The 13,943-nt window shown below is 47.6% G+C and overlaps 1 protein-coding gene across 1 annotated transcript in view; it reads left to right on the forward strand.

The window, feature by feature from the left end:
* The first annotated feature begins 3,910 nt into the window (after nucleotides 1-3,910).
* rbck1 (RanBP-type and C3HC4-type zinc finger containing 1) overlaps nucleotides 3,911-13,943 on the forward strand; it is a 46,938-nt gene continuing 36,905 nt past the window's right edge. Inside the window, exons 1-2 of the mRNA XM_041204481.1 lie at nucleotides 3,911-4,054; nucleotides 13,134-13,223. Coding sequence (XP_041060415.1) covers nucleotides 13,166-13,223 — 58 coding nt within the window. The 5' untranslated portion in view covers nucleotides 3,911-4,054; nucleotides 13,134-13,165. The remainder of the gene's footprint in view (nucleotides 4,055-13,133; nucleotides 13,224-13,943) is intronic.

A 13,943-nucleotide genomic window follows, 5' to 3' on the forward strand; every position in this document is an offset into this window, starting at 1 on the left:
ATTTGTTCACCAGTTCAACCAGTTGTGTTCAATATTTCTTGATTTTCCTCAGTTTGATCCTTCTCCTAGGTGCTCCCCCAACATTGGCAGCGGGGGTGGAAGCAGCCTGCTGACTAGTTGGCCCTGTTGCCTTTGATGAGCTGAGGCCTGGAGGGGCCCCGCTTCCTTTGGCTGTCCTGCTGTAGGCCAGCTGCTCCCCCTGCAGTGACAGAGGACGAGGTGAAGGGACAAGCAAAAGGGAATGCAGAAGGTCCGGACAATCTCTGAGGTGCCTGAGTGGAAGCCCCAGGGGTGTCCATCTGCTCCTCCTCCTCCCTTAGGGTCCCCCGAGGCTCCGGCCTGACTCCTTGAGGGAAGTGGCACCTGGAGGGAGATCGAGGTACCCCGTCCCTCTCTCGCTTGCCAAATTCAAAAGCCACCCCTCCCCAACCATGGTTACCACGGTGGATATAGATCTGCGCACATCTCCGGCAGGATCTGCTGGACTAGGTTCTCTATGGAGACCTCGATGCACGCACAGGTCGGCTTCATCAGAGAGCAGGCGGACAGACTCCTCCAACTCGCTTGGCACCCTGTTGAGGCCTCTAACACCTCTGCCTGATGTTCCTCAAACCTCTTGCTGGAAGGCCAATTCCAGAGGCCCTTCATCAGACTCGGACCTCTCAGATGCCTCTCCCCCAGTGCTCCTCCAAAGTGCCATTGAGCTCGGCTGATCCTGCCTCCTCCTGTGGACACATTCCGTGCGGTGACCACCCGATTGTGAGACTTTCTTCAGCTAGAACTAATACCCACCAAGGTGTGTGTCCCCGGGCTGGTGGAGGAAGGTGCAGGTGTCTGTTGTGACACCTCTACAGGTGAACATCTCTTCTGTGTCCTGGCTCCTCTCTGGGCTAGGGCTTCTGCTGAGGCCTGACAAGGATTCCTCATCCACAGGCCTTTGCTTCTTCCTGGTGGCGCCTGTAAGTGAGAGAGGAGAGGGAGAGATGGCATGAGCTGCCTCCAACATGGAGGCACACTTGGCCCTCAGGTTTCTGTACCATGGATGGATCCTTACTGGGTTGACTGGCTCCCAGTTGCTAACTACCCAGTCCCATTTCACACCTGCCAGCTGAGCTGTCCTTTCTTTGAAGTGCATGAGAGACCTCAGGTGTGAGGGCCCTTCCTCCTGCCTTCTCCCGTTCTCATCGTTTGTGCCTCATCTTCTCCTGCTCAAAGACAGGAGGAGAGGAATTGTACGTTGCATCCATTTGCACACAGCAATTTGATGATCAGTTCTCATACTTCCGATCTTAAGATAGTCCTTTGTTGCGTGGCAATGGCATTACTCCCAGCAAGTTGTCCAGGAGGGCTCTGCGCCAGCTCCCTCCAGAGTGCTGAGCTCATCCACATGCAAGGAGGAGGCTTGGACAGGCATCTGATTGGCAGAGACTGCTGGTGCCTTCTGCGCCCAAGCCTCTTCCCCCCCCCCTCCCCCAACCATGCCCCCACAACCACCCCCCCCACCCCCATCTTCCATACAGTGTTCTCTCAGTGGTCACTCCACCGCCAGAGTGGATCTCCTGCAGTGGGGCTCAGAGGCATGACTATGCCGTTGCCACCGAGGCCCACGTACCCTGACATATTGGCCCCGTTGTGGTTCGTGCGAGCAGTTGAAGCTTTACTTATCCTGGCGGAGCGAACAAGGCCGTTCATCCTTTAACGGCGTTCTATTGCTGACCTACTGTGGACGGACTGGGCGCCCACGGCATCAGCCACCTGTGCCCATGTAGGGATCGTTTCCCTGCTGGGCCTCCTCCCCCCCCACCATCAGCCGGGTACAGTACAATCCCGTGGACAGGAGGACACGCAGGGAGGTGTCACTGAACTTTGGCACTGGACGCCTGCCTCCCCTTCTAGACGCCTCTGGGGTTTGTATTGACAGTGAGGATGTCCAGGCACCTTTTTAACATGGCGCCCGGTGGAGGGGTTGTTGGCGGGGTGTGCGCCGTTCAGCCTACCCCGACGCACAAGACGTTGGGAAACCCAATTAATGATGCTGGGGTTGCAAGACACCACAGGATTTCCTGTCAGTCTCTGCAGCGCGTTTTGCTCCCTATCCCTCCTCCGCAATGGGACTTAGTCCCGGATGGGAGAATTCCACCCTACCTTTCTAACAGCCGCCACTAAAAATACACTCTGAAAACTGTGCGTCAAGAAAACTATATATGGTTCCTTTTACAGCACAAGTTTGTTTATATCGTAACCAGATTTTTAGATTGCTAGTGAGACTCAATTTCTTAAATTGAACAGATGCCCAGCACATTCCTGGCACGATACAAAACTACAGAATTCGAGTACGTGATATAAATCATCTTTGGACAAAGCTAAAATTAGATCAGTATTTTTGCAATCCAATTCAGGCTCCGCCCACCCTGATCTGGGCTCCTTGCTGAGGTCATAGCTCTTTGTTCCGCTGAAGCCATATTCCGGGCAGAAGGGTACATTAAGTGAGGCGGTTCAGTGGAACAAGATGTCGCAACTGTAGTTGTCGCGCAAGCGAGCCCTCGCTGTCATTGCCACTCTCACTCCAACAGCCTGAAAGATAAGTCTGATGATGGAATGCGTCAGTCTGTTCTTCATCAACTTTTCTGGAAACTTCCCAAAGCAAAGATTTAAAAAGTTGGTCTTCATTAAAAGCCAAACCCTTCGAGTATTTTATTGCACTGCAATCTGAAGAGAGTCCAATTGTCAGCTAAAACAGTAAATTAAATGATTGACGGGGCATGTGCTCACTTGCGCAGTGAGTTCCTAATGTAGACGCACTGCAGGAGAAGCCCTGAGCAGACGTCATCATCTTGCTGGAGGAAATCCAGAGCTCCAGGCAGGCTTTGCCACCTCCCCCGAGGCCTACCTGCTGTGGCTGCAGGTCAGCCTGTCTGATGGTTTTTCCCCTCCACAATGGTGGTCCAGTAGCTGTGGCCATTTTATATTTCCGACCTTTTAAAAATGCTGGGAACGCGCTTCCTGATGGAGGGCCCCGTCTCTCACCCTTACATGTGATGGCAGGCTACACAGACCCTCCTGTACTGGAGGGCCTCCAGCTTCGAGAACCCGCTTGCCATCCTTCATTAAACGGTGAGCTTGCCCTCTGGCCACTAATTGGCCAACCCAGGCAAAGCCAAAGTCGGTGACTTGTTCCAACGTGGCACAGGGCTGGGACCGGCTGATGTCAGGATCCCTGTCCAAAATGGAAAATCCTGCCCTATAAGGTCAAGCTGCCTAAAGTTGTGCAACCCATGATGGTTCTGTAACTGGAGGCAGTTTCTCCTTATTTAGTCTTCTCAAAGCCTTAAACAATACTGAACACCTCTATGAAATCTCCTCTTAACCTTGTTGCAACAGCCATACAATCCTACATCAGTTTTAACACAACCCAAACTCTTGTCTCCTTACAGACTGTTGCAAACTTAGTCAATCTGTGTGTAATTAAGCTATCTTGTTACCATGGCAATGGGGCCTATTCACATTTTGAACAAACTGCATGCTTCCTAATGTGAATACATTGGGGCAATTTTAGAGAGGCGTGAATCCCACAGAGTTGGGTAGAACACCCGTTTTACACTGCCCAATATCGCACTCGGTTGCTTTCAACGAACAGTAAAATTAGTCGGGGGTGAAACGACAGTGTTTGCAACAAATGCTGCTAATTTGTGATCTCTAGTTGCAATTAATGTTCAAGCACACCTCATGGTTCATTATTGGCTTTAACTAAATACAAAGAAGAACGATCCATTTAAGCTGTAGTAATTCTAGGTGAGGAAATGCTTCATTTCCTGAAACCTGATGAGTCGCTTCATTTGGTAATTCCAATTTTAATCAGGCAATTCTGTGGCCCGCTAAGCCTCATCTTTTTTTTAAAAAAAAGCAGCCTCCTACTTCCTGGAACCATGAGTTGTTTCACTTTTTCTTTCTGTGAATGATTATCCCCTGTCTGTTTGGACAGCACATCACTCCCTAATTCCTAGGATAAGGCTTTTAGTAGTTCTTCAGAGTCCCCGTAAAGCAAGCAGATGAGGTATGTGTTCATGTCTTCTGCAAGGCATAAATTTTCTGTTTCTGAGCCCCTGTTTTATTTGTTTTGGGTGGGGAGGGAGGGGAGAATTAGGACAAATGGTTTCCGGCTTCTGTTGTTTTGAAAGTTTTTAAAGGCCAACATCAATGTGTTGATAACCAAATGTCATTATAATTTTATCCCTTTGATAAGTGGATAATTTGGTGCCGTTTCAGTGGCAATAACTATATATTTGTGTGGCTTGTTAGTAAAAGTTCAGTCTGTTTACAATCTAAATTCCTCACACCTCTTAAACAAACGACATTAGTTTTCCAGGCACTGGCTCCAACACTGTTATTTACCTTTTCAAATGACTTTATTATTTACGAACTGACAATTTATGTTTCTGCTTCAGTCCAGAACCTGCTTATAGAACTTTTACAACCATCCCTATTGGCAGAAGTTTTTTTATCATTAACTTTGGATCGTGACATGCGGTCTCAGGAACAAATTTAACCTGTGGAACGTTAATGGTTTTGGAAAGAATGATCCAGGCACTAGGAACATAGGAACATGAATAGATCAGTCAGGGTTTTAGGCTAGCTTCCAACATTCAGTTAGATCATGACTGATCTGCATCTCAACTCCAGTTACCCACTCTTGCTCCATAAAAATCTACTATCTCAGTCTTGAAAACTCCAGTTGACCCCCAGTATCCATAGCCTAACGGGAGAGGGATTTTCACTACCCTTTCTGTGGAAGATGTGCTTCCTGCTTCCTCCCCCTGACTGGCTTAGCTCAGACTTTAAGGTTACGCCTCCTTACTCTTGATTCTCGCACCAGAAACAGTAGTTTATATCTCTTTAATATTTCAGAGGAAGTCTTGTGCTGCAGTGGGTAATGTCCCTGCCTCTGGGCCAGAAGCTCTTGGTCAAGTCCCACTCCAGGACTTGATGGCCAAGGGAGGTGTGTTCATAACGCGGCCAAACAGACTGAGTATCATCTTGTAAATCCCTCCGGCGTATGGCAGGTAGGAAGAGTGGGAGATATTCCTGGTCAGCCATGCAATGGAAAGAAATTTGAGCCTCTACCGTCACTCTCCATAGCTCTAGGCCACAACCTTCATGTAAAAGTGGATGTTGACGCAGAAACCTGGAAGCTTTAGTGGGGGTGTCACTTGGCTGGATTACTGGTTTCGATCAGATTGCTGCCAATAGGTTTCATCCCCGTCCTGAAGGTGCTGGGGATCTGGTTCGGAGGGACCAGGGCATGCGTTAGAAACTGGAAGGAGCGAGTGTCTACAGTGCAGAGAAAACTGGGCATGTGGGAGCGACGCTCCCTCTCCATTGTGGGTAAGAACCTAGTCATCAGGTGTGAGGCACTCTCGCTGTTGCTGTAAGTGGCACAGGGCTGGCCCATTCCAGACTCCTGCGTGATGGCGATCACCCGAGCCATCTTTCACTTTATCTGGAGGTCGAAAATGGATCGTGTCTGCAGGGACGCGATGTATGAACCTCCAGATAAAGGGGGAAAAAACATGCCCAACATCATCCTCATACTGATGGCCACCTTTGTGTGCGGCTGCGTCAAGCTGTGCGTAGACCCTCGGTACGCAAACACCAAGTGTCACTACGTGCTGAGGTTCTACCTGTACCCGGTGTTGTGAAGGATGGGTCTGGCCACGCTGCCACGGAACGTTCCAAGTAGTTGGATCGTGCTGTACCACCTGTCCCTCGTGGAAAAATTTATGCAGAGAAACACCTTTGACCACAAGTCCATCAGACAGCGGTCAGCACGTAACGTCTTAGAGGCACTGAGGGGAAAGGAGAGGGTGGATCCTGTGGGATGGTTCCCCAAGCAGACTGTCAAAGTCATTTGGCAGAATGCCTCATTACCAGAACTTTCCAACAAGCACCAAGATGTAGCTTGGCTGGTGGGGAGAAAAGCCCTCCCCGTCAGATCCTTCCTACACGCCAGGAGTCTCACCCCCTCTGCATGTTGCCTTCGAGGTGGCTGTGGTGGGAACGAGACCGTTGTTCACCTCCTTGTGGGTTGTGCCTTTGCAAAGAAGGTCTGGAGAGAGATGCAGTGGTTTCTGTCGAGGTTCATCCCGAGCAGATCTGTGACACAGGACTCTGTGCTCTACGGACTGCTCCCAGGAACACACACGGAGACAAACATCAACTGCAGCTAGAGGATCATCAACTCGGTGAGAGACACCATTTGGTTTGCCTGAAACTTGTTGGTCTTCCAGCGCAAAGAATTGTCCCCAACCAAGTGTTGCAGACTGGCACATTCCAAGGTCCAGGACTACGTGCTGAGGGACGCACTAAAGCTTAGGGCAGCCGCCGCAAAAGCCCAATAGGGAAAGGTTGCTGTCTAAGACCTTTCTGCCATAGTGCACCGAGGGGCTGGGAATTGCATAGACCCCTCGGGCTGTACAGATCACAATGAATGTTTGCATTGGATTCTAATTGTATTATAATTGCATTGAAGCACCTCAGAGTGCAACATGATGTATTTTGATAACTCCAATTCCATTGTCTGATTGTCTGTATTAACCATATTGAAATGATTGTAATATTCATTGATTGTACTGAAGCACCTTGTGATTCATGTGTAAAAGTTGAAACTGACTGTATTCTTTGTGATGGCCATTTAGAAATGTTTCGTAATGTTCTTTCAGATATTTTGTGAATAAAGTATACTTTTCAAAAAAAAGAATAGGTTTCATCCCCGTTCTAGCTGGGGTGGATACGGAACCTGTTTTTTGTCCTGCCTGTGGTGGAGATCACAGAGCCGTGAGTCAGACCTGCCTTCAGGCAGGGAACTCGAGAAGAGGAAGAATATTTGAAACACCTCAATTGGTTCACTCCCACAACCTTCTCTACTTACGAAATTACAAGCCAGGTTTATGAAATCTGACCTCATATTTAACCCACTAAACCCTAGCAGCTTTCTGTCCACATTATTTTATGACTGTTATTAGTATATTTGGAAAGGGTTTTCAAGTTATGATGCAGATCAAGCAGATGCTTTGTCCTGGATGGTGTCAAGCCTCTTGAGTGTTGGAGCCGCATACACCCAGACAAGTGGAGAATATTCCATCACACTTCTGACTTATGCCTTGTAGATTGTGCTCATTCTGATGGAACCCATGGTTTGCGGGCCTATAGGACAGGGTATGCGAGCAGCTGTCTGAACAGATGACTTGCCAAACATTCTTTTGGGTGCATTGATACTGGTTTCAAAGCTTGTATTATTTGAAACAGACGCTAATTGAAAGGGAACTGAAACTTCAGGTTTCTGGGAAAACTGAAACTAGTTAAAACCAGATAAAGACACATATCTATCCAAGTTCATGTCAACCAGCAGTGACATGTAGGCAGGCTGAAGAAAATGAAGGCTGAATCCAGGAATTGGCAAGAGGGAAATACAAGGTTGCTGCAGCTGTTTCAGTTACATAAAGTAATTGACTGAGCAGATTTGGCCATACACTGCCTAGGCTTGTCATTGAGGATTGAAATAAAGGTGATGCTGGTGGATCCATGCTATCAAGAGCATTGTAAGCTGAGCTGAGGTGGTTCCGGAGATGTACACCATTTTGTTGGAGCTTGTATCCGTGGAACTCAGGTCGATTGGGACCTTCTGTTGGATGAGAACTAGTGGGTACATCTTTGAAGAATAGACAGTGTGCTTGCACATGAACAGGAGAGTGAGCACATCCTGAGTGGGGCACAGCCAGCGTGGGTATTCGGAATTTGGTGCAAAGCGGGAATTCGGTGCATAGGGGACGAGGTGCTCTTTGCATTTTTCCCTTGCTATCCAACTTCTTAAATCTTCAGAGCGTGCTGCAGCAGTACAGGCTACAAGGGAAAGGAATCACTGGTAAGTAGTGGGTAAGGTATTTACTACTTTAATCGCGTATAGTTTAAGGTCTTTTTGTGGTTTATAGTTTGTATATTCTACAGTAATGAGGATCAGGAAAGAAGGGCCCTAGAGTAATTGACTTAAAAGGTTTAATTTAAAGGGGTAAGTCAAGGCAGGAGAGCTCAATGCCATGGTGTGCTCCTCATGCTCCATGTGGGAAGCTGGGAACATTCCCAGTGCCCGGACCAGCACGTGTGCAGGAAATACGTACAGCTACAGTTCCTGGAAGCTCGGGTTTCAGAGCTGGAACGGCGGCTGGGGACACTGGAGCATCCGCGAGTCTGAGACCATTGTGGATAGCACATTTAGAGAGGTGGTCACACTGCAGCTGAAGGGACTTGAAGAAGGAAGAGAATGGGTGACCACCAGGCAGTCCAAGAGAAACAGGCAGGTAGTTCAGTTGTCCACTGGGGTCCCACTCGCAAATCGGTATTCCATTTTGGAGACTGATGAGGGCGCTAGTTCCTCCAGGGAGTGTGGACAGAACCAAGCTTCTGGCACCATAAGCCTGTCTGTACAGGAGGGGAGGAAGGGAGGAAGAGCAATAGTAATAGGGGATTCTATAGTCAGGGGAACAGATCAGCGCTACTGTAGCCATCAACGTGACTCCAGGATGGTATGTTGCCTCCCTGGTGCCAGAGTCCGGGATGTCACTGAACGGCTGCAGGGCATCCTGAAAGGGGAGGGTGATAAGGCAGAGGTCATGGTACATGTTGGTACCAATGACATAGGTAGAAAGAGGGATGAGGTCTTGCATCAAGAATTCAGGGAATTAGGCAGTAGACTAAAACGCAAGACCTCTCAGATTGTAATCTCTGTGCCACGTGTTAGCGAGCTCAGAAATAAGAGAATAGCACAGGTGAACATGTGGCTTAAGAGTTGGTACAGGAGGGAGGGTTTTAGACTCCTGGATCACTGGGACCATTTCTGGGGAAGGTGGGACCTGTACAAGCGGGACAGTCTACATCTGAACCAGAGGGAGACTAACATCCTGGCGGGCGGGTTTGCTAGTGCTGTTGGGAGGAGTTTAAACTAATTCGGCAGGGGGAGGGGACATAGAATGTTAGCAGAATAGGGACACATCATAATACAGTAAAACAATCAAGTCAGAGGGAGTACAGCTGCAATAAGCTTCAAGGGAGTAAGGCAAGGCTGGATGGCCTCTACTTTAATGCTAGGAGTATTACAGGTAAAACAGATGAGTTAAGGGTGAGGATTGACACGTGGAATTGTGATAAAGTAGCCGTCACTGAGACGTGGTTGAGGGAAGGGCAGGATTGGCAGCTCAACATTCCGGGATGTAGAATCTTCAGGCGAGACAGGGGAGGGGGTAAAAGAGGAGGAGGTGTTGCATTATTAGTTAAGGAGTCTGTTACTGTAGTAAGGAGAGATGATATCTTGGAGGGGACATCGAATGAAGCTTTGTGGGTAGAGTTTAAGAATAAAAAAGCGACAACCACATTATTAGGTGTTTGTTTATAGACCCCCAGATAGTCAGTGGGAAATTGAGGAGCAAATATGTGCACAATTTGTGGAGGTGTGTAAAAACAATAACAATAGGGTAATTATATTAGGTGATTTCAACTTTCCCAACATTAATTGGGATAGACATAGTGTTAAGGGCTTGGATGGAGTGGATTTCTTGAACTGTGTACAGGAGAATATGTTAGGTCAATATATAGAGGTCCAACAAGGGACGGTGCATTGCTAGACCTAATTCTGTGGAATGAAGCTGGACAGGTGGCTGAGGGGGTGGTGGGGGAGCATTTTAGCGATAGTGACAACAAATGGTACAGTTTAAGTTTGTTATGGACAAAGAAATTGACAAGTTGCAAAAAAATGTTTTGGTTTGGGGGAGAGTGGATTTTAGTAAAATAAGGCAGGATCTGGCCAAGGTAGGCTGGGAACAGTTACTTGTGGGGAAATCTACAGAGGAGCAGAGGGGGGCATTCAAAAAGGAAATGGGGAGGGTACAGGCTCAACATGTTCCGTCTAGGGTGATAGGAAGGAGTAACAAGCCCAGAGAACCATGGATGACCAGAGATATTCAGGTTATGATGAGAAGGAAAAGAGAGGCTTTTAGCAGGTACAAGGGAAGCAAATCAGCGGAGGCATTAGTGGAGTACAGACAGTGCAGGGTGGAGCTTAAGAAAGCAATTAGGAGAGCAGAGGGGAGATGAGAAAGCTCTGGCTGGTAAAAGTAGGGAAAATCCCAAGATATTCTATAAGTATATCAATGGGAAGAGGATAACCAGGGAAAGAGTAGGGCTCATAAGGGACCAAGGGGGCAATCTATGGGTGGAGCCAGAGGACATTGCTAGAGTGTTGAATGAATACTTCACGTCCATCTTCACCCAAGAGAATGAGGATGAAGGTATCGAACTCAGGGACAGAGACTGCAAGGTTCTTGAGCTAATTGATATAGGGAGTGACAAGGTGTTGGCAGGCTTAAAAGTGGACAAATCTCCAGGTTCAGATGTGTCCCAGACTGCTGAGGGAGGCAAGGGAAGAGATCGCAGGGACTCTGACCCAAATTTTTAATTCCTCTCTAGCCATGGGGGAAGTGCCAGAGGACTGGAGAACTGCTAATGTGGTTCCGCTATTTAAGAAGGGCTGTAGAGATAAGCCAGGGAACTACAGGTCAGTGAGTCTCACGTCAGTGGTAGGGAAACTATTGGAGAAATTTCTGAAAGAGAGAATCTGTCTCCACTTGGAGAGGCAAGATTTGATCAGGGACAGTCAGCATGGCTTTGTCAGAGGGGGGTCATGCCTAACAAATTTGATTGAATGTTTTGAGGAGGTGACCAGGTGTGTAGATGAGGGTAGTGTAGTTGATGTAGTTTATATGGATTTCAGCAAAGCCTTTGACAAGATCCCACATGGGAGACTTATAAAGAAGGTAAAGGCACATGGGATACAGGGTAATTTGATAAGGTGGATTCAAAATTGGCTTAGTTGTAGGAGACAGAGGGTGATGACAGAAGGGTGCTTTAGTGACTGGAAGCCAGTGTCCAGTGGCATACCACAGGGATCTGTGCTGGGTCCCCCCTATTATTTGTCATTTATATAAATGACATAGATGACTATGTGGGGGATAGGATTAGTAAATTTGCGGATGGCACAAAGATTGACTGGGTGGTTAACAGTGAGGTTGAATGTCTTAGGCTACAGGAAGATATAGACGGGATGGTCAAATGGGCAGATAAGTGCAGATGGAATTTAACCCTGAAAAGTGTGAGGTGATACAATTTAGAAGGAGTAATTTGACAAGGAAGTATTCAATGTACTAGGAAGTTCTGAGGAACAAAGGGACCTTGGCGTGTGTGTCCATAGATCTCTGAAGGCAGATGGGCATGTTAGTGGGGTGGTGAAAAAGGCATATGGGATACTTGCTTTTATCAATCAAGGCATAGATTACAAAAGTAGGGAGGTCATGTTGGAGTTATATAGAACCTTGGTGAGGCCACAGCTGGAGTACTGTGTGAAGTTCTGGTCGGCACATTATAGGAAGGATGTGATTGCACTGGAGGGGGTGCAGAGGAGATTCACCAGGATGTTGCCTGGGATGAAACATTTAAGTTATGAAGAGAGGTTAGATAGACTTGGGTTGTTTTCGTTGGAGCAGAGAAGACTGAGGGGCGACCTGATCGAGGTGTACAAGATTATGAGGGGCATGGACAGGGTGGATAGGGAGCAGCTGTTCCCCTTAGTTGAAGGGTCAGTCACAAGGGGGCATAAGTTCAAGGTGAGGGGCAGGAGGTTTAGGGGGGATGTGAGGAAAAACTTTTTTACCCAGAGGGTGGTGACGGTCTGGAATGCACTGTCTGGAAGGGTGGTGGAGGCGGGTTGTCTCACATCCTTTAAAAAGTACCTGGATGAGCACTTAGCACTTCATAGCATTCAAGGCTATGGGCCAAGTGCTGGTAAATGGGGTTAGGTGGGTAGGTCAGGTGTTTCTCACGTGTCTGTGCAGACTCGATGGGCCGAAGGGCCTCTTCTGCACTGTGATTCTGTGATTCTGTGAATAAAAGTAGGAATTCTACTCTTCTATCTTTGACTGAAATTGGTGCCCTATACACCAAGAGGACAGTCCAACAAACCTGTGAGAACAATTGTTGTTGTATTTGCTACTCAATGTGTAAATTATAAGTCATATTAACTGTGACTTGCCTGTTAATTAATGTTTAATTTATGTTGATTTTAGTTTGATTGTTAAAGTAAACATTACAAAAAAATGAAATCTTGTCCAACGGTTTTCATTTGGATCGTTCAGTACATTTGGTTGTTTTGATTTGTTGATCTCCATGCACATCATAAATGCAGGCTTTGGAGAGTCAGGAGGTGAGTTACTCGCCACAGAATTCCCAGCCTCTGACCTGCATTTGTAGCAGCCCTATTTATATGGCTGGCCCAGTTCAGTCTCTGGTCAATGGTAACCCCCAGGACATTGATAGTTGGGGATTCAGTGATGGTAATGCCATTGAATGTCAAGTGGAGATGATTAGATTCTCTCTTGTTAGAGATGGTCATTGCCTGGCACTTGCATGGCGCAAATGTTACTTACCACTTAGCAGCCCAAGCCCAAATGTTTTCCGGGTCTTGCTGCATTTAGACATGGACTGCTTCAGTATCTGAGGAGTCATGAATGGTGCTGAACAATCATCAGCGAGCACCCCCACTTCTGACCTTAGCATGGAGGGGAGGCCCTTGATGAAGCAGCTGAAGATGATTGGGCTAAGGACACTACCCTGAGGAACTCCTGCAGTGATGTCCTGGAGCTGAGATGACTGACCTCCAACAACCACAACCATCTTCCTTTGTGCTAGGTATGACTCCAACCAGTGGTTCCTGTTTCCCATTGACTTCAAATTTGCTGGGAGTCTTTGATGCCATACTCGGTCAACTGTTGCCTGCTGTCAAGAGCAGTCACTCACCTGAAGATCCCACTAATAACAATGAGCCAAATGAACTGTTACTTTTTTGGTGTTTTGGTTAAGGAAACTATGCTAATGTCCACCTGAGCAGGCAGACCTGGTTTTATGTCCAATATGAAGCTCAGTGACTGAAGTACTTGTGCAGTCTTCAAAGAAAAAAAATGTACACCTATTAATACAGGCCCCAATGTCTCGATTTTTAATTAATTATGATGTATTTTCTTCCCATTTATCCCCAGAGACCTGTCTACATTACTACTGCGGTGGAAAGATGTTGACATCTAGCAAGATAACCACAAAAAATCCAAGTATGGAGCTGATAGAGAAAGGTCAGTTTACCAAAATCCAGGTCCCTCGTTGACAGTGATGAGCGATGTCACACTAGAAAAATGGTTGCATTAATAGCCGCTGACCTCGAATTACCTAGAAGTTACAGCACATTCAGCCCAACTGGCCTATGCCATCGTTTAAGTTCCACACAATCTACCCCCCACCGCCCCTCTTCATCCAACCCTATATCTGCATACCCTTTTTTTTACCCTTTCCCTTCAGATGCATCCACACTATTCACCTCAGACGCACCATGTGGTCGTGAGTTCCTCCATCTCACCAGTTGTTGAGAGGAGGTTTCTCCTGAATTTCGTATTGAACAAGAAGTCACACTTGCAACCTGCCATCTTCCTGTGGCAATCAAACGTGAATTTTACAGCCCACCGCCGGTGTATTTGAAGGCAGGGAGCTCGTCAAATAAAATGGTTGGGGGTCAGGGGGCGGTCTGCCCGAGACCTTCATACCCACCCCCAACCTGTCTTCCATGTTACCGTAGGCAAGTAAGGCGTCAGGCCGCCTGCCCACTCTTTGGGCCTATTGAGGCCCTCAAGTGGCCAATTAAGAACCAGTTAAGGGCCCGGTTCTGCCTCCGTCTCTGTGATACATACAGGGGGAGGCGGAAGCAAGGCAGGAATGGTCGTGGGGTTGGTTGTGGGGGGGGGGGGGTAATCGTCCTTTCGGAGGCACCCCAACATAAATGGCACTGTGATCATCTGTCT

Source organism: Carcharodon carcharias, chromosome 14 (assembly GCF_017639515.1).
Source record: "Carcharodon carcharias isolate sCarCar2 chromosome 14, sCarCar2.pri, whole genome shotgun sequence".
NCBI classification, from domain to species: Eukaryota; Metazoa; Chordata; class Chondrichthyes; order Lamniformes; family Lamnidae; genus Carcharodon; species Carcharodon carcharias.